The following is a 17,500-nucleotide window of genomic DNA, read 5'->3' on the forward strand; positions in this document are numbered from 1 at the left end:
CTTTGATAAAGTGAAGCAGAACAAAGTTACAGAGGGTTCAGTACAAAGAACATTCAGGCGAGGTCTCATTGGGGCCCATTGGGGCTATTTGAATGCTATTTGAATTTTCTCCTGTACCAAACCATATATTTCACTTGTATATTACTTATATTGTTTAAATACAGCAGTTTTGGTTCTGTTGTTTAATATATGTGCTTATGATTTACAGTTTTAAACATCAATCTTTCAGTCTTTAAAAAAAGGATTGGTTTTTAAAAGGTTTTTCAGCTTACTGCTGAGTGAGCGTTTCCATTTTGAAAAATGATACGATTCTTCAGGATGAAAATAAACAGATCCACGTAACATGGACAAGTCCTGCGACTGAAACGACAAAATAGGTCTTGTGTCATTGGTCATATAAATAAGACTTTTCTGATCTAGTGGCAAAAGACAAAAGACATGATAGAACAATCATATGCGCTCTTCTGCCCATCACTAAGGTTTCTTTGAATTATTCGTACTTAAACCTCCTACCCGGAGTTATTTTCAGACAGTGAGTAGTTGCCGTGTTTATTCCTGTCCAGATGTGACGGCAGCCACGTCACACAGGTCAGCAGCGCTGCTCTCGCAGAGAAGTTAAATATACACTTTTAAAACCATCTAATTATTTCCCACTGACATCTGAGATGATGGTGGTCAAACTATTTCAGGTTGCCGATGCTACTCATTGTGTAACTATGGGAACCACATAAACTCATTTGAAGAAAATACAGTGGCTGATTAGTATCTAGAGCACCCGAACTGGCCAGGTGTGAACAAACAATTACCATTAACAGTTTCGGAGACTTCAAAGTCTGATCATCTGTTCTCTGAAGTCTCGCTCATCATTTCCTCTGTTTCGTGATACGCCCCAATGAGATGAGATTAGAGCCCGAGGATAGAAGCAAACTGAAGTGTGTGTGGTACAGGTTATTTGTAGGATAGGAGGTAACCTGTAGTGGAACAAGTAATTAGCAAAAATAGCAACATCTCTATGTAAAAATACTCTGTTACAAGTAAAAACACTGCATTTAAAATGTGACTTCAGTAAAAGTAAAAGCAACAAGTCTCTCTTGAGCAGCAGATCAATGGTATCGTCAATTATTGTTACTATAACATGTCCATTTTAACTGCTATTCTTTATACAGCAGCTAGTTAGTAGCAACAATATTTCACTTTAGGTTTTCTGTGCAAATTTCTTATCTGAAAAGCAAGTAACTAAAGCCCCTAAAATCAGATTAGAGTCAAATAAGAGGAGTAAAAAGTACAGTATTTCCTCTAAAAGGTCGTGGAGTAGAAGTATGAAGCAGCTTAAAATAGTGATACTCAAGTATAGATCTAGTACTTCAAAACCATACCTCAGTACAGTGCTTGAGTAAATCTACTTAGTTACTTTCCACCACTGGTTGTCGTTCACTGTCTCACGCATTTGCTGTTTTTCTAGTGAGGAAAACCTTGACATTGTTCACTATGATGTATAATACGTATGGACTGCAATGTCCCCGCGACCCTAATGAAGATAAGCAGTTTGGATAATGGAATGGACTGCAATGTAGTTTTGAGGCATGATCTGCATCCTGAAGTACATATGTATCCTTTCTAACTAAATATCTGAATCATTTGAGGAACCATTTTAATCTTGACTCACCTTTCGTGTCCCTCCAAAATGTTTAGCAGCTGGAGCGTTAATAATGTGCTGGTGCAACAAGAGAGGCTTGAGACACACATATATAGATATATATTATATCTATATATGTGTACATCTAGAGTTTAGCTGTAAATCTGTCATGCCTGGGTGCTCGAATATAAATAGAACATCTTTCATGCTGAGGGTGGCCGTAAACTCAGGAGACAACCGGTCGTGTGACGTGTTATTTGTTCACAAGCTTCACTAAGAATAGGAGTGTCAGCAAAATCCACTTACTCTTTTTACTTGAGAGAAATCCTGCGCTATATTCCACAAGGATGACTTTAATCCTACTTTGCAGTCCACATGGACTTTACACACTTCTAAAAGCGGTGGCATGGGAGAAAGTCATTAGGTTGACGACTGCTACTCCACAGGGAATTATTACTGTCATTATCTACAGTACGGTGGAGTATTATTTAGTCACTGAGGCTCGGAGGTGTCGAGAGAATTAAAAGCTTCCTTTTCCTTTTAAACTAAAGACCAGGGATTTTTTTTTTGTATTTCTTCTCAAAAGCGACGAGGAAAGGTTCTCTTAAATCTTTTAATACTTTCAGTATGAGATTCAAGTGTTTTTTTATGACACGACAGGAAGAATTTATCTTTCATTCGAAATTTTACCCATTCAGGATCACATTCATATTTGAATCGTGTTCATGTAAAATTCCCTCACAAGCACTCCGAAGGAAATTCATGAAAAACACCGACAATCTGGCAAGCTTTTTATAACTTTCAAAGACGCAACTGGTGCCATATGAACGAGTTCTGAAACTTAATGCGCGCGCGCGCGCGTGTGTGTGTGTGTGCGTGCGTGTGTGTGTGTGTGTGTGTGTGTGTGTGTGTGTGTGTGCAAGCAGACGCGTGTATGATATTGTTGCATTGGAAATGTTTTTTCAGCTTCCCTCCAACATCTCTTGCAAGGAGAGACGAGAGGAGCTGACACACAGAATTAAAAATATCTCTCAATAGCACTCCCACACACACACACACACACACACACACACACACACACACACACACACACACACACACACACACACACACACACACACAGCAACCCAAGAGCCCCCTCCCCTCCCCCTCACCCCACCTCACGCACACACACATTTACACATTCACACATTTACACACTTTAACACACAGCCGACTGCTGAAGACTCTTTTTGTGTCTCCCTCATCTTTTTCATTTCTCCTCTTGTGCATATGCGCGCATGCATCCAACCGGCTGGCTGTTGAGCACACAAAGGTACAGAGGTGTCAAAGACGGATTTAACGGTTTGGTTCATTCGCGTCTCCTTTTGACCCCCTATTGTAGCATTGTATGCATGCTAACATCATGTAAAACCTAAGAATAAATCCATTTCGCTTTGCACAGTGATTATGTGGACAATGCGGTTCACAAGGTCTTATAGCGGCTCTTTACATATCAGTGTTTATGCATGAGAGCTGGTTTCTGTGTTCATCTATTCCTGTCTTCCACAGGAAAGGCATGGAGCTAATTGTGTTTGTATGAATGGCAGCAAGCAGGTTTATTCATGAATGCAAACAGCACTGCAGCAGCTTCCTCAGCCTCGACAGAGGGCTGCTATTCATGAATGTGCTGAAGATCCCAGTCTACTTAGGTGCCATTTATCTGTCTCTGTGTCTCCCTGCCAACTGGCTGCCATCACACACACACACACACACACACACACACACACACACACACACACACACACACGCACACACGCACACACACACACATGGATCGGCTCCAGTAACAGGAAATGACCTGGCTATGATGATGAGAGCGGGACGCCTGACAAATTTAAAATCAAAAGCTGTAATCTCAGGGTCACCTCGTCTGAGGTGGTGCTTGAGTTGGTCTGACGTTTTTAAAGTGTGCTATAAATGTATGGATTTACACACTCGCCACACAGTTTGTACACACGCACACACACACACACACACACACACACACACACACTCACACTGCATCCCTCCACCCTGCTCCACTCACCACCTTCTGTGTTTCTACATGGCTGGTGGGGAAGGTTTTGTGGTGTTGTGGGGTTCGGTCGTCACCTCTGGAGCTTTCATCCGCACGCCGCCCCGTCCTTGATGTCGGAGCCTCAATTTGAAGAAATGTCAGTGAGCACAATGAGCCGGCAGGGCGCTGTGTCACCGCGGCGCAGACAGACACAAACTCATCGGCTGCACACTCATCATCTCAAACCACCTGAAAGAAAGTCTGAGAGACAAGACAGAGGAGAGAGAGAGTGTGGGGGGGGGGGGGGGGGGGCAGGGTGTCAGATTGGGATACACCTCAGCAGCGTATCAGTCACAATGGCTGGCCTTACTGCCTCTGTTGCCATGGCAACGGGGGACCGTCAAGGCATCCAGGAGGGAGGGATGGTCCGAAAAACCTGCAGCTGTCACTTACTTTCAGAAGAGGGAGAAATGGAGCCCGTGTGTTTGTGCCGCGCTGGCTGCTGCACCCCCGTCACGTCACTTCACTTCATTGGTGAGGCGCTCAACAGGAAAGATGAGACACTTTTGAATGGAGCCGGTGGGGATGTAAGATGGCAAATAATGCTGCATTTGAGGCTTCAAAACAACTTGAAGCTGCCAGAGGTTTATTTGTAGAGCACCATATACAAAAGGAATGTTTTTCACGAGGACAAAATGTTTTGAGAGAGAAACCGAATGGCACAGAACACATGCGGACCTAAAAAGACGTAAGTCAGGGAGTTCAATCTACAATTTAAAAAAAAAAGTGATGAAAGCAAGACTATAACACATTGTTTTTAGAGGTGCTTACAAGCTCCACTTGATGACTCTGTTGTCTTATTAGAAATGCTAAATATTTGTAACGTGTAATTAATGTATATCTCACACTGGTAACAGTTTGTCTCGGCTGCTGTTTTCTCACATACTGTACCACTGCGGGCCATCCCATTCTCTTAGTCTGAGGTTTTTGGTACAGTGTGCAGCAGCAAGTGGACTCTATAAGAACCATATCTTTGCAGTTTATCGACCACAGTCAAGTCCACGGAGAGATTTCTCCAAGTTCGGAGTTTGAAATCTTCAAACCAACCGCACGACTGCCTTCAGAGCGAGAGCAGCTCTTCTCGCCCTGAGACGAAACCTGATTGGTCAGAAAGTCTTGATCTCATCTTAGCACCTTATTGATTTAAGACACGCCGGACGATAGTGGCTATTGACCACAGAGTAATTGACTGCGCGCATCGAGACTTTCTGCTACAGGGCGCTCAAAGTGCTTCACATTGACTTCTCCATCGACGATTTCCTCAGAGATCTTAGTGATCTGAGACACACGAGAATAAGTATTTCAGTATGTTTGACTTCCTGAGAGATCAGACCATTAAAAGGAATGTGAAGTTGGGAGAAGGAGGCAAGTATTTTCAACACAAACTGATAAAGGATTGTATTATTGTGTGAAGTCTTGTCTGTTTTTCCCATTCAATCAAGCAGACAGTTATATAAGGTCCTTGTATAGAACTATTTTGGGATAGCTAATTGGGTAAAGTTTCCCTAAAAGCAGCTTTTGAGATGAGAGCCACGGTTTATTTGTTCATCACGTTGAAATAAAACATTTATCAAATAATGAAAGCAAGGTCCAAACCTTCCAATCTATAGGTCCTCTTGTAAACCTTCCTTTGTCTACCTGAGAAGAGAATGAAGTCCCTCTCTGTGTGTGTGTGTGTGTTGTAATCCGAGCTTCTTAGTTAACGTATTGATCCAACCAGACATGCTTTTGGTGCATGTGAGTCTCTCTGTTGTGGCCTACTGGCTCACTCTGCAGCTCTCATCCGGTGATGTGACGCTCCAGCATATAACAGAGAACCAAGGGGTACTCTGGCCCCCCAAGAAATCATGATGGACTATAAACCCTTTAATGTGCTGCTGTATTCAAATAATAGTACTACTATTACTCTTCCTCCGTACAACCTTAAGACATTACAACTGTGATGATGAAGAGCAAATGATGCACATGAACGTCACATTGTCATTTGTCTGCATGGACATATGTTAAACCTTTAAGTGGAATGTTATGATAAGATGAATTGAGACAATTCAAACGTGTGCTCATTATGTACATGCATAAACACTTTCCGTTATAAATGAGTGGTACTCAGGTGAGCTCTTCATGTGACATCCTAAAGACATCTGCTGTAAATATTACTAATTATACACTGCAACTATAATGTTTGACTGTTGTACTTTGATGTGTACTTCTTATTAATTCCACATTATAATCTCATGAAGCCTATTCTTGTACAGGGTGCATTTAATCATCTTTCTGCATAATGTAATGCTGCTGCTGTAATTTATTGTTTATATTCCTTTTATGAGTTTGTAGTAATTTTATATGAGACAGTTTTATTTCCACAGAAATAAGCCTTCATTTTGTTACTGTTTGTTCTACAACTTCTGATGTTTGACTTAAGCTCACATTCAATAACCATGACAATGAACATTACTATTTTTTATATGACTCATCTCCAACTTGACATGCCCATTTTTGGGATATCCTGAATATTCCTGCTCATTATATTCTTATATAACATGATCTATTTTTACTTTTCTTCATGTGAGTTATTATTATTGCATTATTCTACTGCAGCTTCTACTATTTTGCAAACCATTCATCCTTCATTTATTTATCATACTTTATTTCAAAGTTCTTCTGAATGATTTTCGTTGTCACTTGCATATAATATGAATATTTGTTCTGCAACGACCGCATAATGCAAAGCAATGCACACATCCTATTATATGTACAAATGCATGCACACACAATTCAAATATGCATATATGCCCGCAATCATAACAACGGTGCCTCAATTTTCATTGTTAATTCGGGAAGAGAGCTATTTTTAGCCTCCCTGCACGATTATATATGATCCATCTCCTGCGTTTTTTCTCTTGATTCTCTGCGCCAAATGAGCATTTGACTCTGCAACAAAAAAAATATGAGAGGAAGAGATGCGGGAAAGACCAAATTGTTGCTATATTGGACCATCCACCGGTGCAGCTGGGCTATTTTTAGCGGGGAACTACATCAGCTCTGACTGCAGACACTGTGAGGGGAAATCACCAGCGCTGTTTCGCTGCTGTCTTCACCCAAACACTCTGACGTTCCCTAAAGAGAATTACAGCAGGACGCAGCGGAATATCATATTTACTGTGTGTGCGTGCGTGCGTGTGTGTGTGTGTGTGTGTGTGTGTGTGTGTGTGTGTGTGTGTGTGTGTGTGTGTGTGTGTGTGTGTGTGCAAGAGAAGGAGAGAAAGTCAACCAGGAAAAATGCTGTCAAATGATGTTTGAGCAGTGCTCGTGGTTGAGCTGTTTTGATTATGATGATCCTTCCATTGGGCGCAGGATCCCCGGTAACCCTGTGAGGCACCGCAGGAGGGCCGAGAGAGAGAGAGAGAGAGAGAGAGAGAGAGAGAGAGAGAGAGAGAGAGAGAGAGAGAGAGAGAGAGAGAGAGAGAGAGGGTGGGAGGGAGAGATGGAGAGAGAGGCGCGCTGCACATTGGTCGGGCTACTTTTCTGACGACACACCAACAAACCTCAACCTGTGGATAGGGCGCGCGCGGTGCTCTGCTCCCTCCACTGCCACCCTCTCCCCCTCTGACACTGAGCCCGGACACTCGGACATCCAGGACACGCATGAACTGGGAGAGGGTGCCGGTTCGATTCCCGACCGGAGGAGAGGGACCGAAAAGTTGAGGGGGTCGTGCGCCATCCCCGCTTCATGAATGGCCGGAACATGGAGGAGATGCCATTCGAAAGAGTCAAGACCCGGCGGAGGAAGGGTCACTGCCCGGCCGGTGGACCCCTGGGCTCCATAACCTGCGAGGACGAGTTCAGCAGCCAGGAGCTGGAGGCGCTCTTCCAGAACTACAACCTGAAGCTGGAGCAGACCGCCACCCTCAAAGCGCTGGCGGTGCTCATCGTGGCCGCGTCGTCGCTGTCCCTGGTGGAGCTGCTCTCCAGTCCGCATCTCACCTTGTCCAAGGGCTCCTACCCGGTGCACTGCGTGGTGTTCCTGTCGCTGTTCATCGTCACCAACGTCAAATACCTACAGGTGACGCAGCTGCAGCAAATAGCGAAGCTGGCCCTGCTGTTCAGCTTCACCTTTGCGCTGCTCTGCTGTCCGTTCCCGCTGGCGCTCGGCACGTCGGAGCTGCTGAGCGCCGCTGCCCCTGAGCAAGGCGTGTGGCAGCTCATGCTGGTCACCCTCGTGGCTTACGTGCTGCTGCCGGTACGGACGCTGCTGGCCGTTTTTTTCGGGCTGATGCTGGCTACATCTCACTTCATTGTCATTGCGACGTCGTTCACGGGAAGGAAACAGAAGCTGTGGAGACCGGTAAGTGGTGCACGTCCATCCTGGTCGTCCGAAGTCACTCAAGCAACTCTGGCTTTCACTTAAGGCGTCCTCTTACTGGTAAGAGGACGCCTTAAGTGAAAGACAGAGTTGGTTGTTAGCCAAAATTGCTTTGAGTCACATGTTCACTCAAAAACTACAGTCCAAGTGTCCTTGAGCAACTTGTAGAAGTGGTGATGATGAACAGCATGCTTACGCATCTGACTTTCCCTGGAGAAGGAAAGGTTGAAAAAAGAAACACCCTCAGTGGTCGATATCAGCTGCAGCATACAGAGGGTGTAACATTGGAAGCAGACAGTTTCACTTTAGTGCACCTCAGTAATGAAGCAGACGAGGAGCTGTCCAGCTGCCGGTGCTGAAACAGGATCCTGCAGAGACACACACACACACACACACACACACACACACACACACACACACACACACACACACACACACGCACGGACGCACAAGTTACACACTGCTTATTCTTGACCGTGCGGCATATTGTAGGTTAAAGTAATCATTTTAGTATTGTTATTTTTTGGGGACAAATATCGTTAAATATAGTTTTTAAGTTCTGGTATCTTGATATTTTTGGTCCTATAAAACAGTAGTTGTGCAACCCCTATGTTTACTTGCTTCCCCTTTTCAGGTTACAAATTGCATTCCACCAACGACTAATTAATCCTTCTGGAATTGCTTCGTTTGACATTTTGATGGCTTCAAATGTAAAAAAAAAAAAAAAAAAAAAAAGAAGCACTAAATCAGTGGTTCTGAAGCATCTGGTAGCCACCGATCAACAAACACACCAAATGAACTCTTTCTGTATATTTCAGCTTTATTCACCTTAAAACTGCAACATCCTTCTGTGTAACAGACATATGTTTTTTGTTTTTTTTTACCCCTAAGTTAATCCTTTCACGACCACTCCGGTTTATTCCATAGACCCTTTGCATAAATCCAGATCCTTTAGTTGGGAACAACTGTGCTGGAAGTGTCGGCTTTGCTCTAGTGTGAAGTGGAGTTAAGTTAATGAGGTGGTGTTTTCTGTCATCCATCTTGATGTGACGGATTAACATGTGCCCTTTCACCCCTGACCTTTTAGGAAGCACTTCCACCGAAAGGTTACAGAGTTCATCCTCAAAATGAAGTGTTTAGCACGACCAATAGTTTCAAATCATTAACCAATAGCGTGCTTTCTCTGACAGCCATTTCCACTGTACGGCTTTTTTTCATTCTTTAAGTCCCGCCCACATTGTGATTCGTGTTGTAATCAATGTGCTGAGTTGGAGGTTCACCATTTAATCCATCCTATGGATTAATCAAGAATTGTCAAGTGTAATCCAGCTGGATGTATGATTGCACACAGAAATGCACATATGGTCATGTGTGTGTTCCCTCCGGCTCACATGCAGCATGTAGATGCTGCCAGCTTGGTTTGGCATGTCTGTTCTTGTTTGTGTGCAGCTGGTGGCCAACGCGGTGCTGTTCACCAGCGTCAACTTGTCCGGGGTGTTTGTGAGGATCCTCACCGAGCGCACCCAGAGGAAAGTCTTCCTGCAAGCACGCGACTCCATCGAGGAGAGGCTGAAACTGGAGGATGAGAATGAGAAGCAGGTGAATTTGCACATGCACAGAAACACGCACAGACAGCAAACAGAGAGGAAGGCGACAATGCGTCCACACCTTCAACATCGCCTTGAGTGCATATGTTCATGAGATTAGACTTATCGTTTTTTTTTTGTTTTTTTTTTAATGTCTTTTTTTAAAGGTTTCAGGTGCCAATGTATTCTAACAACCTGCCCACAGACACGCAGTAACTATGACAGCGGCTATTTAAGGAAGGAACAATTACTGTGGCACATGCACCAGCGCCACACGTTCCACCCCCTCTGCGCGCTCGGAGCGACTTACAGTCGCAAAAAGAACAATCGGGGAACCTTAACACAGAAACACTTTGTTATGAGCCGCACCCCTCCCCACCTGCCACGAAACCAACCGACACCGGTTGCGACACAGTCAAATTAATTATCCGATGTATGTAATATGCATCTACACAACTCACCTTCGTTATACACAACACCGGTGAGCGCGCACGCACACTTAGCAGCTGTGCTTTGTAGATTAGGTGATGATATGCTGTGTTTTCCGCAGCAGTAACAGGCTCCCTTCTGACAGGTAATTACACAAGCAGATTGCTTTCTCCCCCCCCATCCTCCTCCCTCTCGTTCCCCCTCCCCTACTCCAGTAAAGGTCACAGTTTATCTGGGTGAGTGGAACACACACAGGCCTCTGATTGGGATCTATCAACAGCCTGCAACTCACCAGGCTCAATGTGCCCACCAACAAATGGCCCGGATTTGAATTTCACTAATCCAACAGGTGTCTGGTTATCACTCGGCTGTTTGCTCGGGCTTGAGCCGGATCCATACGATGATTCTTCAACATGTGTAGTATGCGTGCTGTGCGCTTTGGTGGTACGTTGACTTCTCGGGTCAATAGTAAGCTCAGAATGCAGAGGCGATGCATGGTTTCCTCTTTACTCGCGAGATGCGTTCAGGAGGAGCACAACCAGTGTCCCAAATGTGACAACGCTCAAAAAGGAATATTGTTTTACTTCATGTTCTCGTAAAATGCAAGCATAACAGATGATTCTTGGCCACAAAAATAGCCCCATCTTAGTCCACTTTCAGCAGCTTGTATCTGAAGAAGAGTGTGTGTTATGGGAAGAGATAGTATATGGCAGAACTTGACTTGGGTTTGGTTTGTCAAGCGACTATTTCCAAAAACAAGGATTACAATAGCAAAAATGATTAATACACCTGATCTGACACCTAGTGTGACTAAAACTGAGAAAGTAAAAGGCCAGCCCTCTTGCCTGAGATGTTTTGCGGCACCATAACAACATTATTTTTCCATCCTGGTTGTGAGAGAGAACAGTCTTTATATAGATGACCCAAAAGTCATGAAAAACTAAACATAGCTCCTTTGTAAAAAAAAACAAACATCTGAACTTGAGGTCTAGTTACTGGCTATTTTTATAACTTTCACAAACATCTCACAGTCTTTGTTTTGCTCAGTTGTCAGAAACGAGATGTCACGGTTGTTGTGCTATCGTAGATATCTTGTGATTTTCTTCTTTGCGCTAGATTTTGGAAACAAAAGGAACATGTTAAACTGTGCCTGTTCATAATTTGGTCGTCTTGTGACAAGAGTAAAGAAACACAAACATCCACAACCTCCCGACGAAGCCCTTACTTCCCACTGTGTGTGTGTGAGCATGTCGGATTCCTTCAGTTCAGGGTTCATTTCTAAAGACGCTGAGTTTTGTGGGAATTCCCCTTGAATGAATCTGGAGGACAGAGAGCAGGGAGAGAAAGTGAGCCATCGGTTCATTAATAAACCACTATGAGGAGAGCCATAGTCAAACAGAGCACACAGTGAATTAAGCCGAGGGCAGATCAGAGAAATGGGAATTATAACACGTTTAGGGAGGAGAAATGGAAGAGATTAAAAAAGCAGAGATGAATTATTTTATTAAAACAACCACCCCCTTCACACTTTGGTTATCATGACTTTTACACACAAGTGTGTGGAGCAGGAACACCAGCACACGTATGAGCAAACACACTTGTGATGGTGGTTTCTAGTTTAGTTTTTCATTCAGCAGCTGTGTGAATGGATGGATATTGTGAAACAGAGCTGGAGGGAGACACAGGAGAGCCCCGGCTGCTTTTATAACCTGCCTCTCAGCAGCTATTCAGCAGAGCCGGCGGATGATTCATTGTGCATTCACAATCATTTGACATCTTGCGAGAGTTTCAAGAGTACTCTATATGCTGCTGCAACTGAGACGATTCACTCACACACAAAGCAACAACATGCTGCTGCGTGAGCTTGAAAAAATACCCCTATCTCGCTACAGACCGTCAAAATAGTTGATTCAAATACAAACAAATGTTCTGTTGATGAATGAATCGATCAATCAACCAATCATTTCAGCTCTATTTCAGCTTACCCAGTGATATAAAAGAGATCATCCTCACACACGCTGCCATGGGGAGAACGTACAAACTCCACAAAGAAGGACCGCACCGGAGGTCCGGGGACCGAACCCCCGGGTCCCTCTTGGTGTGAGGTGACAGTGCTCCTCACCGCACCACCGAGCAGCCTGTCGCTGATTCATTTTCAGTTGTGTCTTGTGTGTCATCTTGGAATTCTGTTCACGCCCCAGCAAAGAGCTAAATGTGTCTGCTTACACCAGCGTCAACACAAACACACAGTACACACATGGAGGTGCTCCCAGTTCAAAATCTTCACTCTGCCTCTTCTTCTGTTTTGCCCCGCCCGCTATTACTCAGGAACGTCTGCTAATGAGCCTACTGCCCAGGAATGTTGCCATGGAGATGAAGGAGGACTTCCTGAAGCCGCCTGAACGGATCTTTCACAAGATCTACATCCAACGCCATGACAATGTCAGGTACGGGGGCGTCATGACAACTGGTGGGCCGCGGAGGTGCGCGGATCGGCCGAAAGTCGCCCGCTGTGACGCCGAGGAGGCCAATTAAAGTTTGCCAGTAATGCAGACGCAATGAAAGCGCGTAAAGGGGAGAAAGAGCAGAGGGACCGAGCACTGTTGCCCTCAGCGACCGATGAGAACAAAGCTCCCGAGCCATTATGTGTTAACGAAAGCCGCGACTGCAATGTTATTTATAATTTGTTGTTTTATTAAAAGCCATTTACTTAACTCAGGGTTTTCGTACTATCACTACACTGATGAAGCACAGTAGAAATGTTGAGCGGAAGCAGCTTCGTGGCTGAACCAAAGGTAAATAACACATAAGACGACGTGAATCGGCTCATACTGATGAATCTGCAGAGAACCGGAAGCACTTGGAGAGCTCAGATCTCCGCCAAGGCCGCCTTCATCAGACAAACGATGCGTGTATTCGCCCTGTGACTCCGGTCCGCTCCAAAATGTAATGGGTTGGTCATTGGCCCACGATACACCCTTCCACCAAGTTTCATGAGGCCAGTCGTCTTTCCGTAATGCGTCTGACAATCAGACAAACAAACCAACAAACCGAGCCGGAAACATTTCGCCTTCTCGGCGGCGGCGGCAGGGTGTGAACATCGCTTTTGGTTTCAGCTGTTCAGCAGTTCAGTAACTTAACGGTTCAGCTTCACTCACTTTTGGTTGCAAGGTCTTACTGCTTCTCTGCGTTTCATCCCATTGTTGAAAGAAGGTTTCGGACTTTTGAATCGGACAAAACATTACGTTTGAAGATGCTACTTGTACTTTTAGCTCTGGAAGAATTTAATCAGCATTTTTCACTATTTTCTGACACCTTAATAATTGAATAATCCATCCATCCATTCATCCATCCATCCATCCATTTTCCGCCGCTTATCCGGGGTCGGGTCGCGGTGGCAGCACACCCTGCAGACCGACCCAGGCTTCCCTCTCACCCGCAACATTTTCCAGCTCGTTCCGGGGGACCCCGAGACGTTCCCAGGCCAGCCGGGAGATATAATCCCTCCAGCGTGTCCTGGGTCTTCCCCGGGGCCTCTTCCCAGTTGGACGTGCCTGGAAAACCTCTAATGGGAGGCGTCCAGGAGGCATAAACTAACTGACCACTTGCTGATGAACACATTTACAGGGTCTAGTTTTGCTGATTGATTTCAGTTTTGTATCACTGTTTCCAGGTAGTTGATTATCTTGGTGTTTTTGATGGCTAAATGCACAAAAAAAGCAATTTAAAGACATTCCCTTTGGGCCTTAGAACTATGACCATGTTTTAAAAATATTTGATATAAGAAACAACAAATTCACTACTACCTATTGTTAAAAAGGAAACAACCATTGTTGCTGCCCTTTCCCTGTAAATTCCATCGGCCTCTTCAGCAGCCGGCTCTGTTGAACTTATAATGAGGAGATATTACAGAGCGTGAGAACTTTGCCCGACTTTGAGCTGATTAGGTTGCAACGGGCCGGGAAAGAGAAATGGAGAGCGGTTTCAGTGCTGCTGAGTGTGGGAGTGGAGGGCTACGTAGCATGTCAACAGCACTCCTGTCAAGAGACGATCCTCTCCGCTCTCCGTCTCTCTCTCTCTGTCTGTCTATCCGCTCGGTTCCCACACAGCTCGGGAACATCGCCGCTCGTTCTCCCGCCTCGCTGCCGGCACATCACGCTGCTGCAGCCAGCCGGCCGGCTCCAGCTGCCAGCACAGACACACGAGCAGCCATTGACACGTGGGGGCGGGCGGGGGGGGGAAACAACAAAAACATCGGCATTAGTTAGTTGAGCAGGGGCATCACATCTCCCTGATCTGGCCCCCCTTTGATGTGGCCCCGAGAACGTTTGATCCCATACCTATTTTAGCTCTGCCGCCGCTCTGCTCTCCCCCTCCACCGCCTCCTCTGCCCAGCCCTCCTCTCGCCTTCCTCTTCCTCACCCACCAGCACGACCTGCAGAACAGCGCCATTCAAAGACCAAGCACACAACAGAGCTCTTCTGTTGAGCAGCTGCCGTGATCCCGGCTTTGCATACATCAGGCTCCTGAGCAACTATACCGCCTTGCCAAAAAGAGCAGAGCAACTCAATCACTGTCAGGCGGAAGGGCCATCTTCATGCTACTAGAGCTGGTTTCTCAAATTCCCTTAATTAATAGTGAGTATCAAAAGTACAGCTACATCTTGTGTGCTTATTCTTCGAGGTTCCCAATTTAAAGTATTTATTTTCATTTTGTTTTTGAGGAAATTATTGAGATAAACAATTAGCGAGGCTGTTCATTCATGGCAGCAAAAACATTTGAGAATCATACACGTGTTTTTGTAGCGATCATTTGTACAACAATGTTGTGTATTTTTTTTTTATCAGATCAACTTTGTTTTTTTGCTGAATCAAATAAACTTTTCGAGGGAAATGATTTGAGTAAGGCCTCCAAAGAAAGTGTTGTTTTAGTCTCATACCAGCCATAGTGTGAAGTATTTGCTCATGATGCTCGCCACAGCTCTGTTGCCTTTACCCCTCTGGAGGCAGTGATGTTTTTTGGGACTGAGAGTCAATAAGATCGATAACATTACGCGGCCATCTGGCCTCTTAGCAAATAAATGAGGGGCTAAGTAGCTTTCAACACCTTCTTCATCCCCATTACAGCAGCTGGCCAGCAGCAGGCATTTCAGCTCTGTAACTGAATTAGCGGTTGGCCTAAAAGATGCTTTCACTCCTCGGGGATTGGATTATGGTTTTCTTGCTTCACGTTTGATCGCTATTAGCCAATTTCTCTGCTGCGGTGTGATGTGTGGGTATTTAAAATACGTGTTTGTGGAGTCAATAAACCCTGTCTGATTCTGTGGCGTGTAATTAGTGAGTGTTCTGAGAGTTGCAAAGTGTTTCCTTCCAGGAGAACAAAAGAAAATCAAGCGCAGGACAAATTGAGCTCTTCAACATCAGATTATAATTTGCCTTTCTCTCTCCTGACAGCATCCTGTTTGCAGACATTGTGGGTTTCACCAGCTTGGCTTCTCAGTGTACCGCTCAGGAACTGGTCAAACTGCTCAACGAACTCTTTGGGAAGTTTGATGAGCTGGCTACGGTAAGTGATCTCCATTAACCTCGCTGCTACTCCTCAGTGGATGTGCTTCGTAAGGACAAATTATTCAGGACGTATGGATGGATCTCCTATGATTGGTGATTATTTATATGCATAAATAAATATGTTCATCACAACAGGGTCAGGTTTAAAGGGCACATATAATGAGAAACACTTTTTTCAATGCTTTTGCACAGATATGTTGTGGGCTACTCAGATCAGAAAACATGATGCAGAAAGTCGTTTTAGATTCGGCTCCGCTTGCGATGTCACACGCAGGTTCGTTAGGATGAATCTGACAATCAAAGTATATCCAATGTATCGACAATCAAAGCTTAATATCAACACCATATTTTTCTGGCTAGCCAATCAGAGCAGACTGGGCGTTTCAGGAGGAGGGGCTTAAAGTGACAGGCGTTAAGGCGGAGCTTATCAGACAAAGGTTGAATACAGGTATATTCAGGCAGTGAGAAAAATAATGTTTTTTTTTTTTTTTTAAACATGCAAACATGTGATGGTAGAAATCCAAATTACAAGCATGAACTTGAAAATGACCATGGGATGTTTAGTTTATATTGCAAACAATTAGAAAACTATTGCCTATTTACATATTCGGCAGACACAGTGACATTATTCTCCTTTTAGCTCTGTGTTTGGAGGGAAATATCTGTCTTTGTAACCTCTATGTTCACCAGATAGTGCCAGACCGGTAGTGCACAGTGGGTTTAGAGTACATATTTATAATGAAACAGCCGCCGGCTGCTAGAAAGGAGAATGCCGACAGCGATAAGACAGAACCGAAGCTGTAGATGTGCAACAGTGAGCTGAAGTGGACTGCAGAGTTTAGCAAGCAACCCTTTCACATTACACAGAGCAATTCTGTCTTGGGTTTACATCCAAAAATACAGATAATACCAGCTTTAAATGTGGGTATTAAAGAATTATAAGGACGTGCACCGAACATAATCTTTCAGCGTTCTTTGACGTACACAGTATGTCATCATGTTAACAAAGTTTGTCAGGGATCTAAAACATATTTTACTGCAGTGTGCTGATCCCCATTTTTGCTTCTGTCACTTTATTTTCATATATATTTAATGAGCATTGTTGGAAGGAGCCCGAGATCTAAGATTTCCATCACCAATGTCAGCTTTGCTGCAATTGTTGAGCATACAATAAATAAGTTATCAGCTAATGAATATGCTGGTACTGATGGTACTATATATATGGTACTATATATATAATTATATTATAATTATATCGGCAATTTTTAGTTGGTCTTGGGTTCGGTGAGTTTAGTGTTCAACAGATCGCGCAACTTAGAAAGAAAGTAAGTGCACCTAAATCACACCTCCTGTTATGAAATGATGTCACTGAGCCCTCACAGTGAGGAGCTGACAGCAAGTGACACCAAACAGTTGGTCAGCCTGTTGTTTCTCGCAAAGCCTCCAAGAAAATGAAATGTATTATTTAGTCTTGTTTATTATGCAAAGGCATGTACAGTATTGGTCAAATAGTGATATTAAAAATGGAGAGGCTGACTGAAGAGGAGGAGGAGATGAAGGTCAAGAAGGAGTAGGAACTGGAAGAGCGGGAGAGATGAGTGAACAGATTTTTAGACAGAGGGGAGATAAGGGCTAAGAACAAGTGTTTCAGTGTGTGTGTGTGTGTGTGTGTGTGTGTGTGTGTGTGTGTGTGTGTGTGTGTGTGTGTGTGTGAGAGAGAGAGAGAGAAAGAGCATTATTGGGACTCTTGATAAACACAGAGAGAGAGAGAGTGTGTGTATGGTAGCACACACAATGTCAGTAAGCCTGTTAGCATTGTTC

The 17,500-nt window shown here is 44.3% G+C and overlaps 1 protein-coding gene across 2 annotated transcripts in view; it reads left to right on the plus strand.

Moving 5' to 3' along the window:
* Nucleotides 1-7,253: 7,253 nt before the first annotated feature.
* The window catches only part of LOC137793675 (adenylate cyclase type 1-like), a 36,276-nt gene continuing 26,029 nt past the window's right edge, over nt 7,254-17,500 (plus strand). For both annotated transcript variants that reach the window (XM_068589967.1, XM_068589968.1), the window contains exons 1-4: nt 7,254-8,079; nt 9,547-9,696; nt 12,441-12,559; nt 15,566-15,677. In XM_068589967.1, coding sequence (XP_068446068.1) covers nt 7,465-8,079; nt 9,547-9,696; nt 12,441-12,559; nt 15,566-15,677 — 996 coding nt within the window. In that variant the 5' untranslated portion in view covers nt 7,254-7,464. The remainder of the gene's footprint in view (nt 8,080-9,546; nt 9,697-12,440; nt 12,560-15,565; nt 15,678-17,500) is intronic.

Source organism: Clinocottus analis, unplaced genomic scaffold (genome assembly GCF_023055335.1).
Source record: "Clinocottus analis isolate CAN_PGR_092001 unplaced genomic scaffold, fCliAna1.0.p SCAF_23, whole genome shotgun sequence".
NCBI lineage: Eukaryota > Metazoa > Chordata > Actinopteri > Perciformes > Cottidae > Clinocottus > Clinocottus analis.